The sequence below is a fragment of the Salmo salar genome, chromosome ssa08 (assembly GCF_905237065.1).
Source record: "Salmo salar chromosome ssa08, Ssal_v3.1, whole genome shotgun sequence".
Taxonomy (NCBI): Eukaryota; Metazoa; Chordata; class Actinopteri; order Salmoniformes; family Salmonidae; genus Salmo; species Salmo salar.
Window position 1 is genome coordinate 6,887,755 of NC_059449.1, and position 22,068 is coordinate 6,909,822.

At 43.1% G+C, this 22,068-nt stretch overlaps 1 protein-coding gene across 1 annotated transcript in view; it reads right to left on the bottom strand.

The window, feature by feature from the left end:
- Positions 1-22,068, bottom strand: part of slc43a1b (solute carrier family 43 member 1b) — a 35,228-nt gene that overhangs the window by 945 nt on the left and 12,215 nt on the right. The window contains exons 3-14 of the mRNA XM_014208952.2: positions 21,272-21,455; positions 20,970-21,025; positions 20,724-20,800; positions 12,715-12,807; positions 12,364-12,497; positions 11,924-12,078; positions 11,492-11,638; positions 11,117-11,152; positions 10,591-10,702; positions 9,620-9,749; positions 518-591; positions 132-255 (exon numbers count right to left, since the gene is read on the bottom strand). Coding sequence (XP_014064427.1) covers positions 132-255; positions 518-591; positions 9,620-9,749; positions 10,591-10,702; positions 11,117-11,152; positions 11,492-11,638; positions 11,924-12,078; positions 12,364-12,497; positions 12,715-12,807; positions 20,724-20,800; positions 20,970-21,025; positions 21,272-21,455 — 1,322 coding nt within the window. The remainder of the gene's footprint in view (positions 1-131; positions 256-517; positions 592-9,619; positions 9,750-10,590; positions 10,703-11,116; positions 11,153-11,491; positions 11,639-11,923; positions 12,079-12,363; positions 12,498-12,714; positions 12,808-20,723; positions 20,801-20,969; positions 21,026-21,271; positions 21,456-22,068) is intronic.

The following is a 22,068-nucleotide window of genomic DNA, read 5'->3' on the forward strand; positions in this document are numbered from 1 at the left end:
CAATGGCAAAGTACTAATGTCATCATGTGTGCTGTGTGTGTCTGCATGCATGTATGTGATCTGTGTGTCTGTATGCTCTGTGTGCGTGTTTGTGTGTATGTGTGCATGTGCGTGTGTGTGTGTAGCCTTACCCAGTAGGGGTCTCCTCCCAGGTGTCCCACCATGATGACGAAAAGAGGCTGCTGGAGGAGAGCGAATAGCGCGCTGATCATCGACTGCATCCCCGTCAATGTCCCAAAGTGATTGGACGGATATCTGGAAGGGGCAGGATGTAATGGTTACCTCTCCAATCAAAACTGACTGACCTCTCCAATTTGTGACATTTGTGAATTGTATCAAATAATTTAGCCTTTCACTGCTATTGATATGCAACATAGTGTTTTCCAAATTGTGTAACGAACAATTCTCAAAGCTATCTGACACCTACGAATCTTACTGAGACGATCACAGCGTGGGTGTAATATGCTGGAAAGCAAACGTCCAGCAATGTGTTTAGTTGACGTTGTAATGTACTTACACAGCAGCATAGAGTCCTCCAGCACAGGAGTGGACGAAACCTCTGACCATGGTGTGGACGATGAAGGAAATTATCTGGGAGGGAGGGAAAGAGAGGAGAGAAAGAGATAGAGAAAGGGGGGTATTAGGAAAATAAAAGGATAGGGGGACGGAGAGGGAGAGAAATAGTTTATTTTATTTGGACAATTAAAAACACAATACAACCACACCTTGATACTGCTGCATTTAAAAATCATCAAGGATGACACACAAAAAAGTTCCATTGTGGCCCTCTTGAAAATACATGAAAACTAAATATATACACAACAAAATACATAATCTCATCAATAGAGAGGAAACAGTAAAAGTGATTTTCATTACAGTTGACTAAAACGAGACAAGATGAAATTATTTTTGACAAAAATCGGACTTCTAAGTGGACTGGACAAGAGTTTTTGGAGAGATTGAGAGCTTTTCTGTGATAACCACAATTAATATTAGCAGCACAGTCTCGCTTAACCCTTACACTTTCCCCAATGGATTTCAGAGCCAGGTTCTGTAGTCAATGTAGTCAAGTCTCAATCTTTTCCTCAGAGAAAACGGATTGATTCTAGCCCTTACCATTCAAAAGATACACTACATGACCAAAAGTATGTGGACACGTGTTCGTCGAACATCTCATTCCAAAATCACAGGCATTAAAATGGAGCTGGTCCCCCTCCTGCTGCTGTAATAGCCTCCACTCTTCTGGGAAGGCTTTCCACTAGATGTAGGAACATTGCTGCTGGGATTTGCTTCCATTCAGCCACTTGAGCATTGGTGAGGTCGGGCAATAACGCCTGGCTCGCAGTCGGCGTTCCAATTCATCCCAAAGGTGTTTGATGGGGTTGAGGTCAGGGCTCTGTGCAGGCCAGTCAAGTTTTTTCACACCGATCTCAACAAACCATTTCTGTATGAATCTCACTTTGTGCACGGGGGCATTGTCATTCTGAAACAGGAAAGGGCCTTCCCCAAACTGCTGCCACAAAGTTGGAAGCACAGAATCGTCTAGAATGTACTTTTATGCTATAGTGTTAGGATTTCCCTACACTGGAACTAAGGGGCCTAGCCCGAACCATGAAAAACAGCCACAGACCATTATTCCTCCTCCACCAAACTTTACAGTTGGCACTATGCATTTGGGCAGGTAGCGTTCTCCTGGCATCCACCAAACCCAGATTTGTCCATCTGACTGCCAGTTGGGGAAACGTGATTCATCACTTCAGACGTTTCCACTGCTCCAGAGTCTAATGGCGGCGAGCTTTACACCACTCCAGCCGACGCTTGGCATTGCGCATGGTAATCTTAGGCTTGTGTGCAGCTCCTCGGTCATAGAAACCCATTTCATGAAGCTCCCGACGAACAGTTCTTGTGCTGAAGTTGCGTTAAGAAACAGTTTGGAACTTGGTAGTGAGTGTTGTAACATAGGACAGACGATTTTTACGCGCTATGGGCTTCAGCACTCAACGGTTCCGTTCGGTGAGCTTGTGTGGGCTGCCATTGCTCTTAAACATTTGTACTTCACAATAACCGCAATAACAATAACAGCAATTTGATGGACTGACTTGTTGGAAAGGTGGCATCCTATGACAGTATCACGTTTAAAGTCACTGAGCTCTTCAGTAAGGCCATTCTTCTGCCAATGTTTGTCTATGGAGATGGCATGGCGGTGTGCTCGATTTTATTTGTTTGTCCTGTGGCTGAAATAGACGAATCAACTAATTTGAAGGGGTGTCCACATACTTATGTATATATAGTGTATGACCCATAATACCAGAGCTACATTTTTTTTACTTTCTATCTTGCATTGGTGGGTCGCATTTTACAATAATCAAGCATATCGCGGGCCGTACTAAAACTAGGCCACATGCGGACCGTACCGTTAACCATTTGTTTAGGCTACACCTTGTTCAGTCATGTTACCTCATTTGTTAGCTATAATTAACAACCTGGGGGCGCATTCAGTAGGATGCAACGTTTTGGAACGTTCAGATATAAATGCTATGTAGGACAAACATGCCTCTCTGACACTTTGAATAAGAACTAACATCTTATCTGTTGATGGAATTTATATCTGAAACGTTTGAGAACGTTTTGCAACTGAACATGACCCTGGCAGCCTATTCATTCATAGGTTGCATCACCGTCACTCGGTCGCGTCTTGCCATTGTTATGAACGTTCTCAAGGCGCCAGTTTACCGGTGGCGACATAGAGGTGCCCTTAAGTGGTGATAAGCCCATTCATTCTGGACAGAGGCTAACTACTGTTTTGTCTAAATTACACTACAGTGCCTGGAAATACGTTGACATTGCTAAAGTTTTCAAATATTTAGTAGGAAACATCTTTGCCAGCATTACCATCTCGTCAAATTTACTTTAAACCAGGCCTGGGCATAGGTCGGACTGGGGACCGTATGCGGCCCGCGACCTGATTCAATACGGACTGCGGAATCATGCTCAGATCACATAAAGAATTTGCAATAATAAAGTTTATAAAAACGTAAATACAAATGTTATTCAAATTAAAAGCCCAATGAATACTTGCCTTTGTGTAAGGATTTAACTCCCACTGCTTGTGGGACATTTATTTTGAAGGCACGTATAAATAAACAACTGCAAGATGACAGACAGTGACTGACAGGCGGACACACACGTCACAGTTACAAATAGTAGCTAGATAGAAATTGCACAAAAAAATAGTTTTTCAAAGATTTCAAAGAAATATGGAACGAAGGTTGAAAGACAAGGTAAAGGATTTCATCTATTTCTCCTTGGCCCTGGATGAGAGCAGTGATGCACGTGACAAGGCGTAGTTGTTGATATTTTTACGAGGCATAACCCCAGACTTTGAAATGACAGAGGAGCTTGCTTCAGTGCAGTCAATGAAGAGCACATCCACAGGGAAAGATTTATTGGAGGAGGTTAATAAGTGTGTGGCAAAGCTGGGACTGAGTTTTGAAAAGTTATCCAGTGTGACCACTGATGGGTGCCCAAACTTCACAGGAAAAAACGTTGGTCTTTTGAAAAGGATACAAGATCAAGTAGCTGAGCTGAACCCAGATCAGAAAATGATTTTCCTGCATTGCATTATTCATCAGTAGGTGCTCTGTAAATGTGTTCTGAAAATGAGCCATGTTGTGGATACAGTCACTAAAGTGGTAAACTTCATAAGAGCAAAATCTTTAAACCACAGGCAGTTTGTCTCACTGTTGGAAGAGACAGAGTCGGGTCATGCAGATCTCCTCTACCACCCAAATGTGAGATGGCTAAGTTTGGGGAAGGTGCTTAAAAGGGTGTGGGACCTGAAGTCGGAGATTGCTGAGTTTTTGCAAATGAAAGGAAAATATGTGGATTTCCCTCAACTGCAAGATAAAGAATGGTTGGCTGATTTTGCCTTCACCGTGGACATCATGGCCCTCATGAATGAACTGAATTCCAAACTACAAGGGAAGGGCCTTTTTCCACATCAGATGTACAGCCTTGTCAAAGCCTTCAAGGGAAAATTACTCCTCCTGACCCGCCAAGTAGAAGCCAACAATCTCACCCACCTTCCTACACTACTAGTCTGTTCCCTATCAGATGACCAGCGGGAGAAGTATACATCGCTGCTGCATGCATTGAACGGTGAGTTTTCTCGTCGTTTTGAGGATTTCAAAGTGTTGTAAAATTACATGCTGTTGGTCTCCTCTCCTTTCACCTTCAATATGGATAACGCTCCCACTGACCTGCAACTTGAGCTTATCGATCTTCAGTCTGATGCAGTAATTGGAGAACTATTCAAAACAATGTCATCTCTTGATGAAAAAAACTTTCCAAAGATTAGGAGTCATGCTCAGAAGATGTTTGTACTGTTTTGGTCAACCTATGTATGTGAACAGACATTTTCAGTGATGAAATATAACAAGTCAATGCACAGATCATCTCTTACTGACTCTCACCTCTCAGCAATCCTGCACATAGCGACGTCAGAAACTACACCTGACTTCACTGCTCTAGTCAATGCCCATCAGACAACTTCACTCCTCACACTGATTGACTAACGTAAACTCACCCCATTCCGTACCAATGTGAGCAACCGCGACATTCAAACGAGGCTGCAAAGAAAACTAATAGGACTGTAGCGACTGTGTTGACTTAAAAATCTGGGGTGTGAACTACGTTTCTATTCAAGCGTTGATCGGTATGGTAATGGCTCTATAGTATTGGAGAAAAGTTGAGAAAACTGACCCTCTGTTACATTGTGACGTGTCATGCCGTAACGTACAGCACGCATAAAGCAACTATTTCTGTCTTACAATCTCTCTCCACCAGGTGTAGCACTTCTCTCATCGTTTAAAAACAAGAAATGGACAGTGACGGGGTAAGGTGGGATACCTAGTCATTTTTTGCATCGTCACTGCAAGCGATCATGACTCTCAAAAGCCGCTGTTTACTTCTGAAGATCACTTTAGCGCCGCCCTAAAAACCCGATTCAAACTCGACACAAACCTTCAAATAGGTATGTAATGACACATTATATAAACTCTTCATAGTGTTTTATTGACATTTTAGAGGCGATAAGGTGATAAGTTGGACAGATCGAGTGAAAAAAAGCCGTTTCCCCACACGACATCTCTCCTTCTCACTATCACGCATTAGTTTCGCTTCCCACCCGCCATTTTTAAAAAGACCCGACGGAGCTCATTGCCTTCTTGAATCATACAGAAACGGGCAGCGTGAAGGTCTCGTCATTGATTTTGTTGGAAAGGGGAGAAATTGTGCTTTACAATGGTATTGATATTACAGTTGATCTGGAAGTATTATGTTTTTTGGGCGCTAAAATAAGGTCAATTGTACGGACCAAGGCGATGTACAAGAGTGAGTTAGTTTACGTTAGTTTAAATGTAATGTTGAGCTCCCGCTCTTTTTTGTGTTTTTGTGCATACCCGTTAACAAGAGTTCTGTCCATGGTGCTGAATGCACAGTGTACTTTTCCCTCTGTGTAGTTCATTGCATGTTTAATAATGAAAATAACTACCAAAAGGAGAACATGGATGTGGTTTATTTCTGTGCATGTTAAAAAAGAAAAATAAGTAGCATATCTGAACGTGATTTACAGTAGATATATCTGTCAACACAGTCATACACATGATGTATAATCCTGTAATTTTATTCTGGCCCACGATGGAAAAAATATATTCTAATGTGGCCTTCCATGGAAAATAATTGCCCAGGCCTGTTTTAGACAGATGGCAATGTTGTAATTAGCTAGCTAGCAACGTTTGTCAAAAATAACTAGCAATGCTAACGTTAGCTAGCTAAAATCCGGTGGCCTCCCCTCAATCTTAGCTAGCAAACGTTATACTGCATCTAAAGTCAATCTGGCAACATCAAAATGATGACAAAAGGTTTTCCTACTAATTATTTGCCTCATTTTTGAATGTCATTGTATTTCCAAGCCACTGTAATGCAGTTTTGATCAAATCTTCTTCAGTGCTCATTGACAATGCACTAAGTAGAATGCTCAGTCAGGCATCAGTCCAAAACCAATGTTCAAAACAATATTGTGACGAAACATGCAAACATTTGGTGGCACAGAAAGAAATTCCCTAAATTCCTCTTGCCACTGCATTACCCTTATGAAAAAAGATTGCAGACAGAGTGCAGTATAACGGCAGTACAATACAGTATAACTACAGTTAAAGTGCAGTATGTTGCAAATACTGCGTCACAAATAACTGTTTTTTTTTTACTACAGTAATTTTGCAGTGTAGCTGCAGTTTTACAGTACACTGCAGTACACTGCAGTTATTCTGCAATTACTGCATCTAGAATACCAGTTGACTGCAGTTACTGCACTTTTACTGCAGTTTCAAAACTGCAATAATTTTTGTAAGGGTATATCTGACTGGGTAAATAACTTTATTTTTAGGTAATGTGGACCAGGACTCGATTCGGACTCAAGGTTTAGTGACTTGACTACATCACTGGGCGAAACTGTCATTAGCTCCCATTCCAAAGTCATTAGCCCCCTTTCAGTGGTGGAAAAAGTACCCAATTGTAATACTTGAGTAAAAGTTAAGATACCTTAATAGAGAGTGACTCCAGTAAAAGTGAAAGTCACCCAGTAAAATACTACTTGAGTAAAAGTCTACAAGTAGTTGGTTATAAATATACTTAAGTATCAAAAGTATAAATCATTTCAAATTCCTTAAATTAAGCAAACCAGACAGACCCATTTTCTTATTCTTTTTAAATTCATGGATAGCTAGGGGCACAGTCCCAACACTCAGACGTCATTTAAAAAAACGAATCATGTGTGTTTAGTGAGTCCACCAAATCATGGGCAGTAGGGATGGCCAGGAATGTTCTCTTGATGAGTACATGAATCGGACCATTTTCCTGTCCTGCCAAGCATTTAAAATTTAACGAGTACTTTTGGGTGTCGGGGAAAATATATGGAGTAAAAAGTACATTATTTTCTTTAGGAATGTCATGAAGTAAATAAAAATAGTAAAGTAAAGTACAGATACCCCCAAAATGAATGAAATAGTACTTTAAAGTATTTTTACCTAAGTACTTTTACACCACTGCCCCCGTTATACTTTCAGACACCAATGTGGCAGCGGCGTCTGTGGAACGTTGAAAACAATGGCAATGACGTGTCATGACGTTGCCCTCTTTGGGTACAGCGAGCACAGTTGACCCCCCTCCCTCTGCACCAGGCCTTTTCTATGCACCATCCCCCGACCTCTATACTTCTGACACCAGGCTCTGTAAGAGCGGTCGTAAATTCCTATGAGGAGATTCTCTCCACATGGCCACAGTATAGAGAGAGTGGGTTTCATAGAGAACAAAGGAGTTCTTCCACCTCACAGAACTGGAGAACCGAACGACATTTATGTTCTGGAGAAGGTATATAAGATCGGTGAAGAATCCAGCTACGAACTGGTCCGTTTGGTACAATTTTGTGAAACCCATGAGAGACAATACCGCCACATTACCATAATCATGTTTATAGAAGAGTCTCAGGTATGAGACTTACATCTAATGGTTGTATAAAATGAATGAATAAGGATGAAGCTATTTGTGAAATTGTGTAATGTGATTTTGGACTGTTTAATGAAGGGAACTCCAATTCCTAAATCAGAGGACCGCCCATGAACACAGACAGGACCTGGCATCATGAGACAGCCTTTTTCTGCTCTTCCGAAGAAAACCTAGGTGGGGGTTTTATATCACCAGACCGAGCTTACCTCAATTACGAGATGGCTAAAGGTTGGAGACCGAGCTTACCTCAATTACGAGATGGCTAAAGGTTGGAGACCAGCTTACCTCGATAACGAGAGGGCCAAGGTTTGACCATGCATTCCTCTTGCTGAACTTTTAACCATACCACGTGGTTAAACTCTTAGACTATCGATACCGACAGAATAAGAACAAGTTTTTGATATGAATTACTAGTCTGCAGCTAGGAATTCGGTATCATTGAACGTGAAGACCGACAACCGCCGAAACATCTGTCCTATAACGACATTAATGAATGTCACTCTGATCTACCCATTCTAACCATGACAGAGAGAGAGAGGGCGGACAGACTCTCCAACAGAAACAAACTTTTCAACAGAGATCCCGACGACACACTGAGCGTAAATATATATATTGATTGCAATTGTTCCCGAATGAGTGAGCGTTCATGTGCAAAGGGTTAGCATTTCAATTGTTATAATTATCAACTCTGTAGTGCCTTCTCAGCTGACCCCCACCCCCCTTTTGTCTAACAAGCCGCCATGCCGGTTTAGCCCACTAGGGAACATTCTCCTATCATTTCCTTGTAACCATATCTACTGTTTGTTATGCATTTCTGTGAATTACCTAGTTAGTAAATAAATTATTTTAAGACAATTGATGTATGGATGACTCATAGTGAAGACTGGGTTCGTGCAGATAACCAACAATTTACGACGTTTGGAATGAGACTGACGTGAGGTAAAGAATACGTCATTAATTAGAAGACTAATTGATCAGATATTAAAATATCTGAAAGTTATATTAGGAAAAGTATAACTTTGTAATCTGAATATTTTCCTTGGTGCCCCGACTTCCTAGTTAATTACAGTTACATGATTAATCAGGTTAATCGCGTAATAATAATTACAGAGAGTTATTTGATAAATATGTCTTCAGTTTTAATGATGCCAAAGACACGACAGACGCGACCGAGTGGAGGAGGAGCAACCCATACTACTTTGCCAATACGGTACTTTGCGGCACCATCTGGTGCTACTCTCTCTCTCCCTGTGTTTGTGTGTATCTGTTTGTTTTGTATGTAATGTGCAATATCTATGTAGGCTGAATTAGACATTTACATGGCCAGATAATTCTTCTATATGTTTGTCAGGTTGTAGGATGTTATGCAGAAAAATATGTTCATAGGACAAGGCTATGTATGTTTGTGCATATGGAAGTCAGTGATTAATGTTTACTGTAGGTTAATGAGGCGATACAAATGTGATGTAACTAAAATGAAAGGGCATTTAGTTGACAAAAACGGCCCACAGTTTTCATCATTTTGACAATACAGTAACTAGTCTAAATCTTTATTCAAATAACAAATGTGACAGCCACGCATCCCTCCGGAGTCTTGTCTCATCGCTGCAACTCCCGTACGGATTCGGGAGAGGTAAAGGTCGAGAGCCGTGCATCCTTCGTAACAACCCTGCCAAGCCGCACTGTTTCTTGACACCGCTTAATCCGGAAGCCAGCCGCACCAATGTGTCGGAGGAAACACCGTACACCTGGCAACCGTGTCAGTGTGCATTGCGCCCGGTCCACCACAGGAGTCGCTATAGCACGATGGAACAAGAACATCCCCTAACCCGGACAACGGTGGGCTAATCGTGCGCCGCCCCATGGGTCTCCTGGTCGCGGCCAGCAGCGACGGAGCCTGGACTCATACCAGGATCTCTAGTGGCACAGCCTTAGACCACTGCGCCACTCGGGAGGCCCCCCATATATTTCTATCGAAACGTTCCACAAAGCGGGGGCCTGTTGAACGCACCCCAGGTGAGCTGTGTGCGGTAGGGTCATGTGGCTGTCTTCTTACCTGTACAGGCAGGTTGTCTATCATCTGGATGACTCCAAAGGTGACCAGTAGAAAGTTGGTGATGATGAAAGCGCGGATGGCGTTGGTCAGTTTCTGGATCTTCCTGTCTCTCTTCGGGGGTTCAGGTTGGCTGGAAAGAAGAGGTCAGGGATAAAATTAAAAAAATGTAAGCATGAGTAAAATACCAAGGGTTGTGTTTATTATGGAATGCCACAGAAGACATTTAAACATTTTATACAAAGGAAAGCGAAAATTAGCATTTTAGTCAGTTTTCTTTAGTTGGATGTCTGATGAACACAACCCGGCTCTCTCTCAACATGTCATGCTTGGTCCCTTCTGAATTATTTCTCCCTTAAAGAGAGTGGCGCAGCAGTCTAAGGCACATCATCTCAGTGCTAGAAGCGTCACTACAGACACCCTGGTTCAAATCCAGGCTGTATCACAACCAGCCATGATTGGGAGTCCCATAGGGTGGCGCACAATTTGCCCAGCGTTGTCCAGGTTTGGCCGGTGTAGGCCGTCATTGTAAATAAGAATTTGTTCTTAACTGACTTGCCTAGTTAAATAAAGGTTAAATAATAAATAATAAATAAAAGACAGCTGAGTGACCAATATTAGTCAACTGCTGTCCATGTCTCCATAGGGATGAACAGCTTATGTCGCCAGCTAGTGGTGATTTTGTATTAATGCATCCCAGGCACCAATAGACACATGCAAGGACATGCAGTTTACTAGGGGGGCCACGAATGACCAGGTGAATGTTTTACAATACCTAGGACCCAGAGATTTTCTTGGTGGGCTGTAAGTGTAAACACTGTCCAATCAGCATGATGGATGAGATGGGTGGTTTGTAACTGAAGTTCCTACGTTCTCTCTCTCTCTCTCCTTGTTCCGCTCTCTCTCTGTTTCACTCTGTTACACACATGCGTGCACACACACACACACACACACGTGCACGCACACACGCACACCTCTGGTCTACGTCGCACTCCTTCATCCTCCAGTCCATGATGTAGCCAATCAGAGGACAGGTGAGCAGGCAGAGCAGCTGCAGAGAGCCAAACACTGACGAGTAGAAACCCACTAAGGAGAGGAGACACACGGTCAGAAAACACACACACGTACGTACATGTGCACATACACAGTCACTATACATTACCACACACACACACACACACACTTTCTCTCACACACCCGAATGCACGCACGCACACATGCACAAATGCACCTCTCTCTCACACACACACACACACACACACACACACACACACACACACACACACACACACACACACACACACACACACACACACACACACACACACACACACACACACACACACCGTCCTTCTCCTCTACATGGACACAACGACAACATATCCAAAGCTACCAAGTTCCCAGAACACGCCAGCGGCTGGTTGGAGGGGCTATAGGAGGACGGACTCATTGTAATAGCTTCCAATATCAAACAAGGATCTTTCTGTTTCGTTCTCTCACCTTGTTGCTCTGCCTCCATCAATAGATCGTTAGAGGCTGAAAACAAAAAACACACAGAAAGTCATGGAAGTCACAAATTCCCACCCACTAACATCATAACAAATCACAGATGCCATTCTCCGACAACTGTGACCATTCGGCGCCACAGATATTCAAGTCAACTTTTATTTTATCATCACAATATACTTTACAAAAAAATAAAGATTAAGATATGTGACAGAATAAAGATTTGGCAGACTAACCACTGCGCTTATGTTTTGTTTAACATCACTTGAAGTGAAACAGAATGTGAGCTATTACGAAATCAGTCTGGTTTCACAAGGCAAATGGGACAGTGCCCACAACTTCAAGCCTTTACAAGTGATTGGTCCTTACGGTGTGGGTCGCCATGGGTAACCAGGAACTCCAGAATCTTGTTCATGGCGCCCATAAAGAAGATGATGCGTAGCTGGGTCATCGCCATGGTGATGAGACTCCACAGGAAGATGGGCGAGCAGACTGAACTGCGGAAAGGAGGGCCACCTGTCAGGGAAAGAAGGGGAGGTGCGGGGATAAGAATTAAACATGAGATGATGACACTTGGCTAAATTACTTTCTCAATTTCTCAATTTTTATTAAAAAGTTGAACAGATTAAAGTAGGGTTGAGCTCAATATCGTCCATTTATTCTGGTTGGTGAGTGAAGCCCTGGAAGACCAGCTCTGACCGGTTCTGACCAGTTCCATTTAACTGTATCCGGTTCTAAGCAGTTATGTCTAGATCTGACTGGTTCTAACTGTTTTTGTTGTGATCCCATGCTATTCCTCACCCTGTGTCTGTTCTCCAGTTGGGAGCTGCTCTGACGAGGGATCTGGTTCCTGCTGCTTCGCAGCCATCTTCTTTTCCATCGTGGTCTCATGACTGTAGAATCTGTCCCCCGTCACCTTGTCATCCATCACCATGCCACTCAGCTTCACCTCCTTACTGTGGGAGCAAGGGGGCAAGGTGGGAGGGAGGAGAGGAGATGAGAGGAGAGGAGAGGAGAGGAGAGGAGAGGAGAGGAGAGGAGAGGAGAGGAGAGGAGAGGAGAGGAGAGGAGAGGAGAGGAGAGGAGAGGAGAGGAGAGGAGAGAGAGAGAGAGAGAGAGAGAGAGAGAGAAAAAAACTCCCTCTGTTATTCAATGATTTTGGGTTACTGTAACAGTCTTTAACGTTAGAGTTAAGTCATGTAATGTTGTGTTATGATAGTAACGTTGTCATGGAGACTGACGTGTAGCTGATGTCCTCAGGTGCGGGGAAAGACTCCACCGGCCAATTAAGGAAGCAGTTGAGGAAGACGAGACCGGCTAGCCCCGACCACACCCACATAATCACCCTGAAGGACACACCTAGATCATAGATCAACTGGAGAGAAGAAACAGAGGGTGGGAGAGAGAGAAGTATGGGAAAGAGGTTCGCAAATTCAACTATAATATATCACGATATCAAGTAAAGCCATAAGGTAATGCCTTTCGGTGAATCCTCAATCAATCAACAAACCAATCAACATTTGTCCCAAGGTGCTTACCGTAACAAACACGGACCTAAACACCCAGAGGGAACTGAGGAGTAACTCTCCTACCTTGACTCCAGGGAAGGTGACGGCTGAAGAGGCGTAGGAGCCGATCATTAGAGACAGGATGGTGGAGCGCACGTTCCCAAACATGTTGGGCAACTAGGAGACAGAGAGAAGGGGTAGGGGGGGAGACGGAGAGGTAGCAAGAGGGGAAACAGCGAGAGTGGGAGATAGAAGAGAGGGAGGGAGAGGAAGACAGACAAAGATCACAGCTGAGCAGTGACTGTTAACTGAATCTGGCATTTTTTGCAAATTGATGGAAAATGAAACGCAGAAATATCAAATGTGCATATCTATTCACACCCCTGAGGCAATACTTTGTAGAAACACCTTTGGGGGCGATTACAGCTCGGAGTCTTTCTGGGTAAGGCTCTAAGAGCTTTGCACACCTGGATTGTACAATATTTGCCCATTATTTTATTTTTTAAATCAACTCTGTCAAGTTGATTGTTGATCATTGCCAGACAGGCATTTCAAATCAAATCAAATTGTGTTTGTCACATGCGCCAAATACAACAGGTGTAGACCTTACAGTGAAATGCTTACGTACAAGCCCTTAACCAACAACACTTTAAGAAGTTAAGAAATGTTTAAGTAAAAAATAGATAAGTAAAAAATAGAAAATAAAAGTAACAAATAATTAAACAGCAGCAGGTAAATAACAAGTGAGGCTATATACAGGGGGTGCTGGTACAGAGTCAATGTGCGGGGGCACTGGTTAGTCGAGGTACTATGTACATGTAGGTAGAGTTATTAAAGTGACTATACATAAATAATAAACAGAGTAGCAGCAGCGTAAAAGAGGGGTCTGGGTAGCCCTTTGATTAGCTGTTCAGGAGTCTTATGTCTTGGGGGTAGAAGCTGTTAAGAAGCCTTTTGGACCTAGACTTGGGGCTCCGGTACCGCTTGCCGTGCGGTAGCAGAGATACAGTCTATGACTAGGGTGGCTGGAGTCTTTGACAATTTTCATGTCTTTCCATAGATTTTCATGCCGATTTAAGTCAAAACCTTCAACATTGTCTTGGTAAGCAACTCCAGTTTAGATTTGGCCTTGTGTTTTAGGTTATTGTCCAACTTAAAGGTGAATTAATCTCCCAGTGTATGTTGGAAAGCAGACTGAACCAGGTTTTCCTTTAGGATTTTGCGTGCACTTATAGCTGTATTCCGTTTCTTTTTATGAGATTTTTTTTTTTCTTCCCTAGTCCTTGACGATGACAAGCATACCCTCAACATGATGCAGCCACCACCACACTTGAAAATATATGATAAATATACAATGTGATGTTGTGTTGGATTTTCCCCAACCATAACACTTTGTATTCAGAACAAAAAAGTTCATTTCTTTGCCACATTTTTTGCCGTATTACTTAATTTCCTTGTTGCAAACAGGATGCATGTTTTGGAATATTTTTATTCTGTAGAGGCTTCCTTCTTTTCACTCTAATTTAGCTTAGGTCATTGTGGAGTAACTACAATGTTGTTGATCCATCCTCAGTTTTCTTCTATCACTGCCATTAACCTCTGTAACTGTTTTAAAAGTCACCATTGACCTCATGGTGAAATCCGTGACCGCTTTCCTTTCTCTCCGGCAACTGTTAGGATGGACACCTGTATCATTGTCGTGACTGGGTGTATTGATACACGATCCAAAGTGTAATTCATAACTACACCATGCTCAAAGTGATATTCAGTGTCTGCTTTTTAAATATTTTTTTTTTTTTACAATTCTACCAATCGGTGCCGTTCTTTGCGAGGCATTGACAAACCTCCCTGGTTTCGTGGTTGAATCTGTGCTTGAGATTCACTATTCGGTTTAGGGACCTTACAGATAATTGTATGTGTGAGGTACAGAGATGGGGTAGTCATTCAAAAATCATATTAACCACTATTATTGAACATGCAACTTATTATGTGATTTGTTAAGCACATTTGTACTCCTGAACTTATTTAGGCTTGTCATAACAATGGGTTGAATACTTATTGACTCAAGAGATTTCAGCTTTACATCTTTTATAAAATAAAAAAAACATTTCTAGAAACAAAATTCCACTTTGACATTATGGGGTATTGTGTGTAGATCAGTGACACAAAATCTAAATGTAATCCATTTTAAATTCAGGCTCTAACAGCAAAATTGGGGAAAAGTAAAGGGGTGTGAATATTTCCTGAAGGCACTGGAAGTGCTCAAGATGCAATTCTATGAAAGAAACACCAGGTGGTCATATGAGCTGTTCATCTTTATGGAGAGGGTCCTAATATGCAGCTTCGCAACATGTGTTAGGTCAGTTACTCTGCTGCTTTAGAAGACACATGCTAGCCCGAGGCAAGTGGAATAGCCTTGGTTTGTATTCACAGCCTCTGACTTGGTATATAATATTGCTACACAGTACAAGGTTAATTTTAGACATTTCTTGGTTGCTGGCACTTTTACAAAACTAACGGTTTAACAAAGGGAAAAGGTAGAAAATGTGGACATACGGGGTTATGAATGAACAAATGCCATACAAGAAGTCTTGTCGTTGCCTTCCTATTTTCCTCACTCATTCTCTCCTTTCTCTTTTCTCTGTTGGAGGACGTTGTGCAAGTACTGAGTGTCTGCGTGCCAAAAATGCTTTTTTTTTGTTGTTGCTGTGAACGTGTGTGTGCGTGAAATTGTGCAGGTGGCACAGTAGAAGCAGTGTCCTCCTTAACCTGCTGAAGTAATACCCAACACAAACAGCTGTGAATATTTACCCCTATGTCGTGCCAACGACACTGTGCCAGTGCCAGCCTACGCAGATAAAAAGACACACAGATAATACCGTACATCACATCAGGCTGTGTGTCAGCACCACTCTCCCTTTGGAAAACATCGCCTGACCTCGCGAGCTTACATGAATGTTCGCTGCACGGAGCGGTAATTAGTTCAAGTTAAATCTAGTGACAACACATACTGTGTCACCACACTGAGCTTAAATACATACCAGAATTGTGACACAATTTCTCTATGGGGGCTTAAATCAAATTTATGTGATTAGCCTTTTTGTACATTGTATATAAACGTACAGACTCAGAGCTACAGCACTGTTTGCACTTCTCTATATAGATATGTGTTACGATTTGAAGTAGCACCCTATTCACAATATAGTGCACTACCTTTGACCACTATGTAGGGAATATGGTGCCATTTCGGATGCAAACTATGTCACTCCACACTGTGCCAAGCTGAGCTTAAAGAGATATATCAAACACCATTGTGCTAACCTCTATTTAAAGATGTGCATTACAACCGGAATCTATGTAATCTATGTAAACAAGTTATAGAAATCATTTATAGAAATAATAACTCTGTATATCTTTCCCCTCTGTCATCCCTTCACTATCAGTTCAATTCAAATCTGAAAATAGGAAAAGGGTGGGAATTACCACTCCTTTAAAAAAAAGATATTCTTCTGATGCTTGGGCAGTTATCTCTCTTTAACAATTAAATGCGAAATGGTATAAAAAAAAACACAAAAAAAACAGGAAGAAGCAAAACACACACACACACTTTGACACCCTATTTCCAGTTGGTTACTAAGTTTAACTGAGGACATACTGCTGTCCTCCCCACCTTCCTATCCCTCTCCTCCTCCTTATCCCGCTCTCTCCCTCTCTAGATCTTTCCTGCTTTCCACAACAGTCTCTCTCCCTGTTTTTCCATTCTTATCACCCCCCCCCCAATTTAACCCTGCTGATAGTGACATACTAGCCAGTACCACAGTTTTCCAGACCAAGTGACCTGACCAGGAACAACCCTGTGCCCTACACTTACTATATAGAACCCCTACACTTACTATATAGAACCCCTACACTTACTATATAGAACCCCTAGGGTTCTGATTAAAGAACCCTACAAAAGGGTTCTATATAGAACCTTAAGGGTTGCTATATGAAGTGATAGAACCATTTTTGGTACTACATAGAAACCTTTCTCCTAAGAGTGTAGTTTTAGCCAATAACTAGGGCCTGCAGTTTTCCCTGGTCAGGTCTTGGCAGAGGTACGGATAAAGTCGCCCCATGACCATGACCATTTTTTCTCCAGGTCCTGTAGGTCAGTGTATGGGTAATGGCTGAGCTCCAGCTCGTTCTTAATGACCAATCGGAGGTATTCAGGGGCCTCAGCTACGTGGCCCCCACACACACTACCATGGACATGGACTGACAGACAGAGACAGGCAGACAGAACCAAAGGTTGACACTATTTAGGTGGATAGAACGAAAGAGTCAATGACTAGGAGGGAAACGTGTGAGGCGTTTGCCATGTCATGCAGTGCTCTACAGTGTAACCATTTACTTGCATATGCTCCTAAATATTTTTGCTGCGACCTGGAATTTTAATTTAGGAGCACCAGTGCGCCAACATTTTTGGGCGATTCTGGCTTCATTACCTCCTTTATTTTTCATTGTGCTCCTAAATTACATTTTTCATCTTAGGCGCACACATGCTCTTTGTCAAAAAAAAGGTCAGCATAGAGCCCTGTCATGTGTGGGTATCAGAGGAGGCTGGTGGGAGGAGCTATAGGAGGATGGGCTCATTGTAATGGCGGGAATTAAATGAATGGAACGGTCTCAAACACACCCAACATACGGAAACCAATGTTTGACTCCGTTCCATTAATTCCATTCCAGCCATGACAATGAGCCCGTCCTCCTATAGCCCCTCCCACCAGCCTCCACTGGTGGGTATGTGTACATGTACGTGTGTGAAAGAGGCAGAGAGGGAGTGAGAGAGAGGTAGAGGGACAGATAGAGAGGTAGAGGGACCGACAGAGAGGTAGAGGGACAGATAGAGAGGTAGAGGGACAGATAGAGAGGTAGAGGGACAGATAGAGAGGTAGAGGGACCGACAGAGAGGTAGAGGGACCGACAGAGAGGTAGAGGGACCGACAGAGAGGTAGAGGGACCGACAGAGAGGTAGAGGGACCGACAGAGAGGTAGAGGGACCGACAGAGAGGTAGAGGGACCGACAGAGAGGTAGAGGGACAGATAGAGGTAGAGGGACCGACAGAGAGGTAGAGTGACAGAGAGAGGGGTAGAGAGACAGAGAGAGGGTAGGAAGATGGGTGAACTTGAGAAAAAGCAGGGAGCTTTAAAAACAGAATCAGAACAACATTCTACAAGAACAAAAAAAGATTGCCCTGGAGAATGTAAGGTCATATAGCTCATGTACCTAATATTGACTGACTGACGGATTGACGGACGGACGTGTGATTTAGGTCAATGGAACGAAAGGGCCTTGACCACCTGGAACTACTGGTACAGACGGAACTACTGGTATAGACCCGGAGGGTTACAGTGTGTGTGTATATATAGAGGAAAAGAAAGAGATATACAGTAGAGAGAGAGAGGGGGGTAGAGAGAGGGGGAGAGGGAGATAGACAGAGGGTGGAGAGAGGGAGAGACGCGTGTCCTTGTGTGTTTTGGGAAGGGGTGGGGGGCAGGGACGAGTGTGTCAACAGCCCAGTGATCTGATTGGCCGACGGACGTGTGCCAGAATTTAGAGCCAGGAGCAGAACAGCATGTGCCGTGGAGACTCTGAATGGCCAACACACACACACACACACACACACACACACACACACACACACACACACACACACACACACACACACACACACACACACACACACACACACTATTAATCACATTTATACGCAAAGAAAAACTAAAATACACACATACTATACAGAAAAAAGTATACATCCTCCCAAAACACCAACAGACAAAAATATACAGTAATATAGCGTATAATAGTAATAGCTACAGTATGCCTTATACAGTGCATTCGAAAAGTATTCAGACCCCTTGACTTTTTCCACATTTTGTCACGTTACAGCCTTATTCTAAAATTGATTAAATTACTTTTTTTGCTTATCAATTTACACACAATAATTACGCAGCGAAAACAGGGTTTTAAATGTATAAAAAATTTAAAACAGAAATACCTTATTTACATAAGTATTCAGACCCTTTGCTATGAGACTCTAAATTGAGATCAGGTGCATCCTGTTTCCATTTATCATCCTTGAGATGTTTCTACAACTTTTTTGATTGGAGTCCACCTGTGGTAAATTCAATTGATTGGAAATTATTTGGAAAGGCACACAACTGTCTAAATCATGTTCCACAGTTGATAGTGGATGACAGAGAAAAAAACCAAGCCATGAGGTCATAGGGATTGTCTGTAGAGCTCCGATACAGGATTGTGTCGAGGCACAGATCTGGGAAAGGGTACCAAAATATTTCTGCAGCATTGAAGGTCTCCAAGAGCACAGTGGCCTTCATCAGTGGAACACGTTTGGAACCACCAAGACTCTTCCTAGAGCTGGCAGCACAGCCAAACTGAGCAATCGGGAGAGAAGGCCCAAGAACCCAATGGTCACTCTGACAGAGCTCCAGAGTTCCTCTGTGGAGATGGGAGAACCTTCCAGAAGGACAACCATCTCTGCAGTACCCCACCAATCAGGCCATTATGGTAGAGTGGCCAGACAGAAGACACTCTTCAGAAAAAGGTTCATAACAGCTGCTTGGAGTTTGCCAAAAGGCACCTAAAGGACTCTCAGACCGTGAGAAACAAGATTCTCTGGTCTGATGAAACCAAGATTGAACTATTTGACCTGAATGCCAAGCGTCATGTCTGGAGGAAACCTGGCACCATCCCTATGGTGAAGCATGGTGTTGGCAGCATCATGCTGTGGGGATACATTTCAGTGGTAGGGACTGTGAGACTAGTCAAGATCGAGGGAAGATGAACGGCGCAAAGTACAGAGAGATCCTTGATGAAAACCTGCTCCAGAGCGCTCAGGACCTCAGACTGGGGCGAAGGTTCACCTTTCAACAGGACAACGACCCTAAGCAAACAGCCAAGACAACACGAGTGGCTTCGGGACAAGTCACTGAATGTCCTTGAGTGGCCCAGCCAGAGCCTGGACTTCAACCCTATCGAACATCTCTGGAGAGACCTGAAAATAGCTGTGCTGCAATGCTCCCCATCCAACCTGACAGAGCTTGAGAGGATCTGCAGAGAAGAATGGGAGAAACTCCCCAAATACAGGTGTGCCAAGATTGTAGCGTCATTGTCAAGAAGACTCGAGGCTGTAATCGCCGCCAAATGTGCTTCAATAAAGTACTGAGTAAAGAGTCTGAATACTTATGTAAACGTGATATTTCAGTTTTTTTAAAACCTGTTTTTACTTTGTCCTTTTGGGGTATTGTGTGTAGGGAAACAAACGATTTAATCCATTTTAGAATAAGGCTGTAACGTCACAAAATGTGGAAAAAGTCAAGGGTTCATATAGTGGGTATATTGTTGATATACAGTGGGTATATTGTTGATATACAGTGGGTATATTGTTGATATACAGTGGGTATACGGTTGACATACAGTGGGTATACTGCTGATATACTGTAAATGTGTACATCTACTGTATCAGTATGAATGTATCTACATGCAGAGACATGAACAGAGTGCAAATGCAGTAGAGTGCAGTTATTTTGTGTACAGTCCAGAGATGACTTAAAGCGGGGTGCAGCATAGACTGCAGTCCTTTAGTCTCTATGGGCCACAGCACGCGGTAAGAAACTTTTCAGGTGACGGGAGGTTTTGGTCATGAGGGGTGGGAGGAGCTATAGGAGAAGGGGCTCATTATAATGGCTGGAATGGAAGGAATGGAATGGAGACAAACGTGGTTTCCATATGTTTGATACCGTTCCATGAATTCCATTCCAGCCATTACAATGAGTCCGTCCTCCTATAGCCCCTCCAACCAGCCGCTGGCGTGTTCTGGGAACTTGGTAGCTTTGGATATGTTGTCGTTGTGTCCATGTAGAGGAGAAGGACGGTGTGTGTGTGTGTGTGTGTGTGTGTGTGTGTGTGTGTGTGTGTGTGTGTGTGTGTGTGTGTGTGTGTGTGTGTGTGTGTGTGTGTGTGTGTGTGTGTGTGTGTGTGTGTGTGTGTGTGTGTGTGCGTGTGTGTGTGTGTGCGCATGTCTTACCGTGAGGGAGGTGAAGGTGAGGCAGATTCCTCCGAAGCCATTGAAGGAGACTGCGATGAAAATGAGGGCCGAGAGTACTGGAGGAGGAGGAGGAGCAGAAGGAGGAAGGAGGAGACAAGAGGAAGAGGACAGAGTTAGTGAGATCTGTGTGTGCAGTGTAATGTAATAAGCAGATGTGTTTTAATGTGATTTTTATGTACATTTAGTGTTCATTTACAGTGACTTACAGTGGCTTAGGATTCTTACCTTCAGGGTTATAGGCAGCTCCGGCTATCATGGCACAAGAGAAAGCAAAACACGCACTGCAAGAGAGAGAGTTGCTGACTGATGCTGACTGATGGAAGATAATGATGATGACTATGGTCATGACGATGAACATGATAATTGTTTAAATAATTATGACGATGACAATGCTCAATGGTATTTGTGATGATGATGATGATTGCAATAATAATGATGATGATGACAATGACAGTGTTAATCGTTGTTGATTTACTATTACTATAATGATGATGGCAATGACGATGATGATGTGTCCCGTCTTTTACCTGCCGAGGAGGCGGAGTGGGCGGGGCCCGTACTTGTCCATCAGGATACCTAGCGGCAGAGTGGCTGCACTCAGCAGGAAGGAGCCAATGGTAAAGCCCAGATTCAACATCTCTTCCTGGTCCACGCAGCTATGCCAGATACCACTGTCCCACGAACTGATGTTACTGAACACTGTCTCATTGTCTGGGAGGGGGGGTGGAGAGAAGTGAAGAAAGAGAGGGGGGAGAAGGAGAAGGGTAAGGTGGAGAGAGAGAGTGAGAGAGTGAGGGGGAGAAAGGTAGGGAGGTGGAGAGAGAGAGGGGGGAGCAGGAGAAGGGTAAGGAAGGGGATGAGAGAGGGGGGAGTTGAGAACTATACAAGACACAGGAAACCACATGTGCTATAGACATATCTATCTATGGACGTATACAGCGGTGAATCCCAAGGTCCACTGCAGTTGAATTTTCACTTAGTCATGCATTGATATCAGTGGTAGTTAGGATTCACGCCACAGTATCTATGCACAGGTTTATGTATACCTGGGGTCAATTCCATTTCAATTCCAGACAATTCAGGAAGTACTCTGAAATTCTGTTCAGTACTTTTCAATGAGAAACATTTTGAATTGGCATTTGGTCTATTTTCTGAATTGACTGGAATTTAAATGGTATTGAACCCAACCCTGAAGTATACAGTATCCCTTAGTATGGAATTGACCTCAACCCTGAAGTATACAGTATCACTTAGTATGGAATTGACCTCAACCCTGAAGTATACGGTATCCCTTAGTATGGAATTGACCTCAACCCTGAAGTAT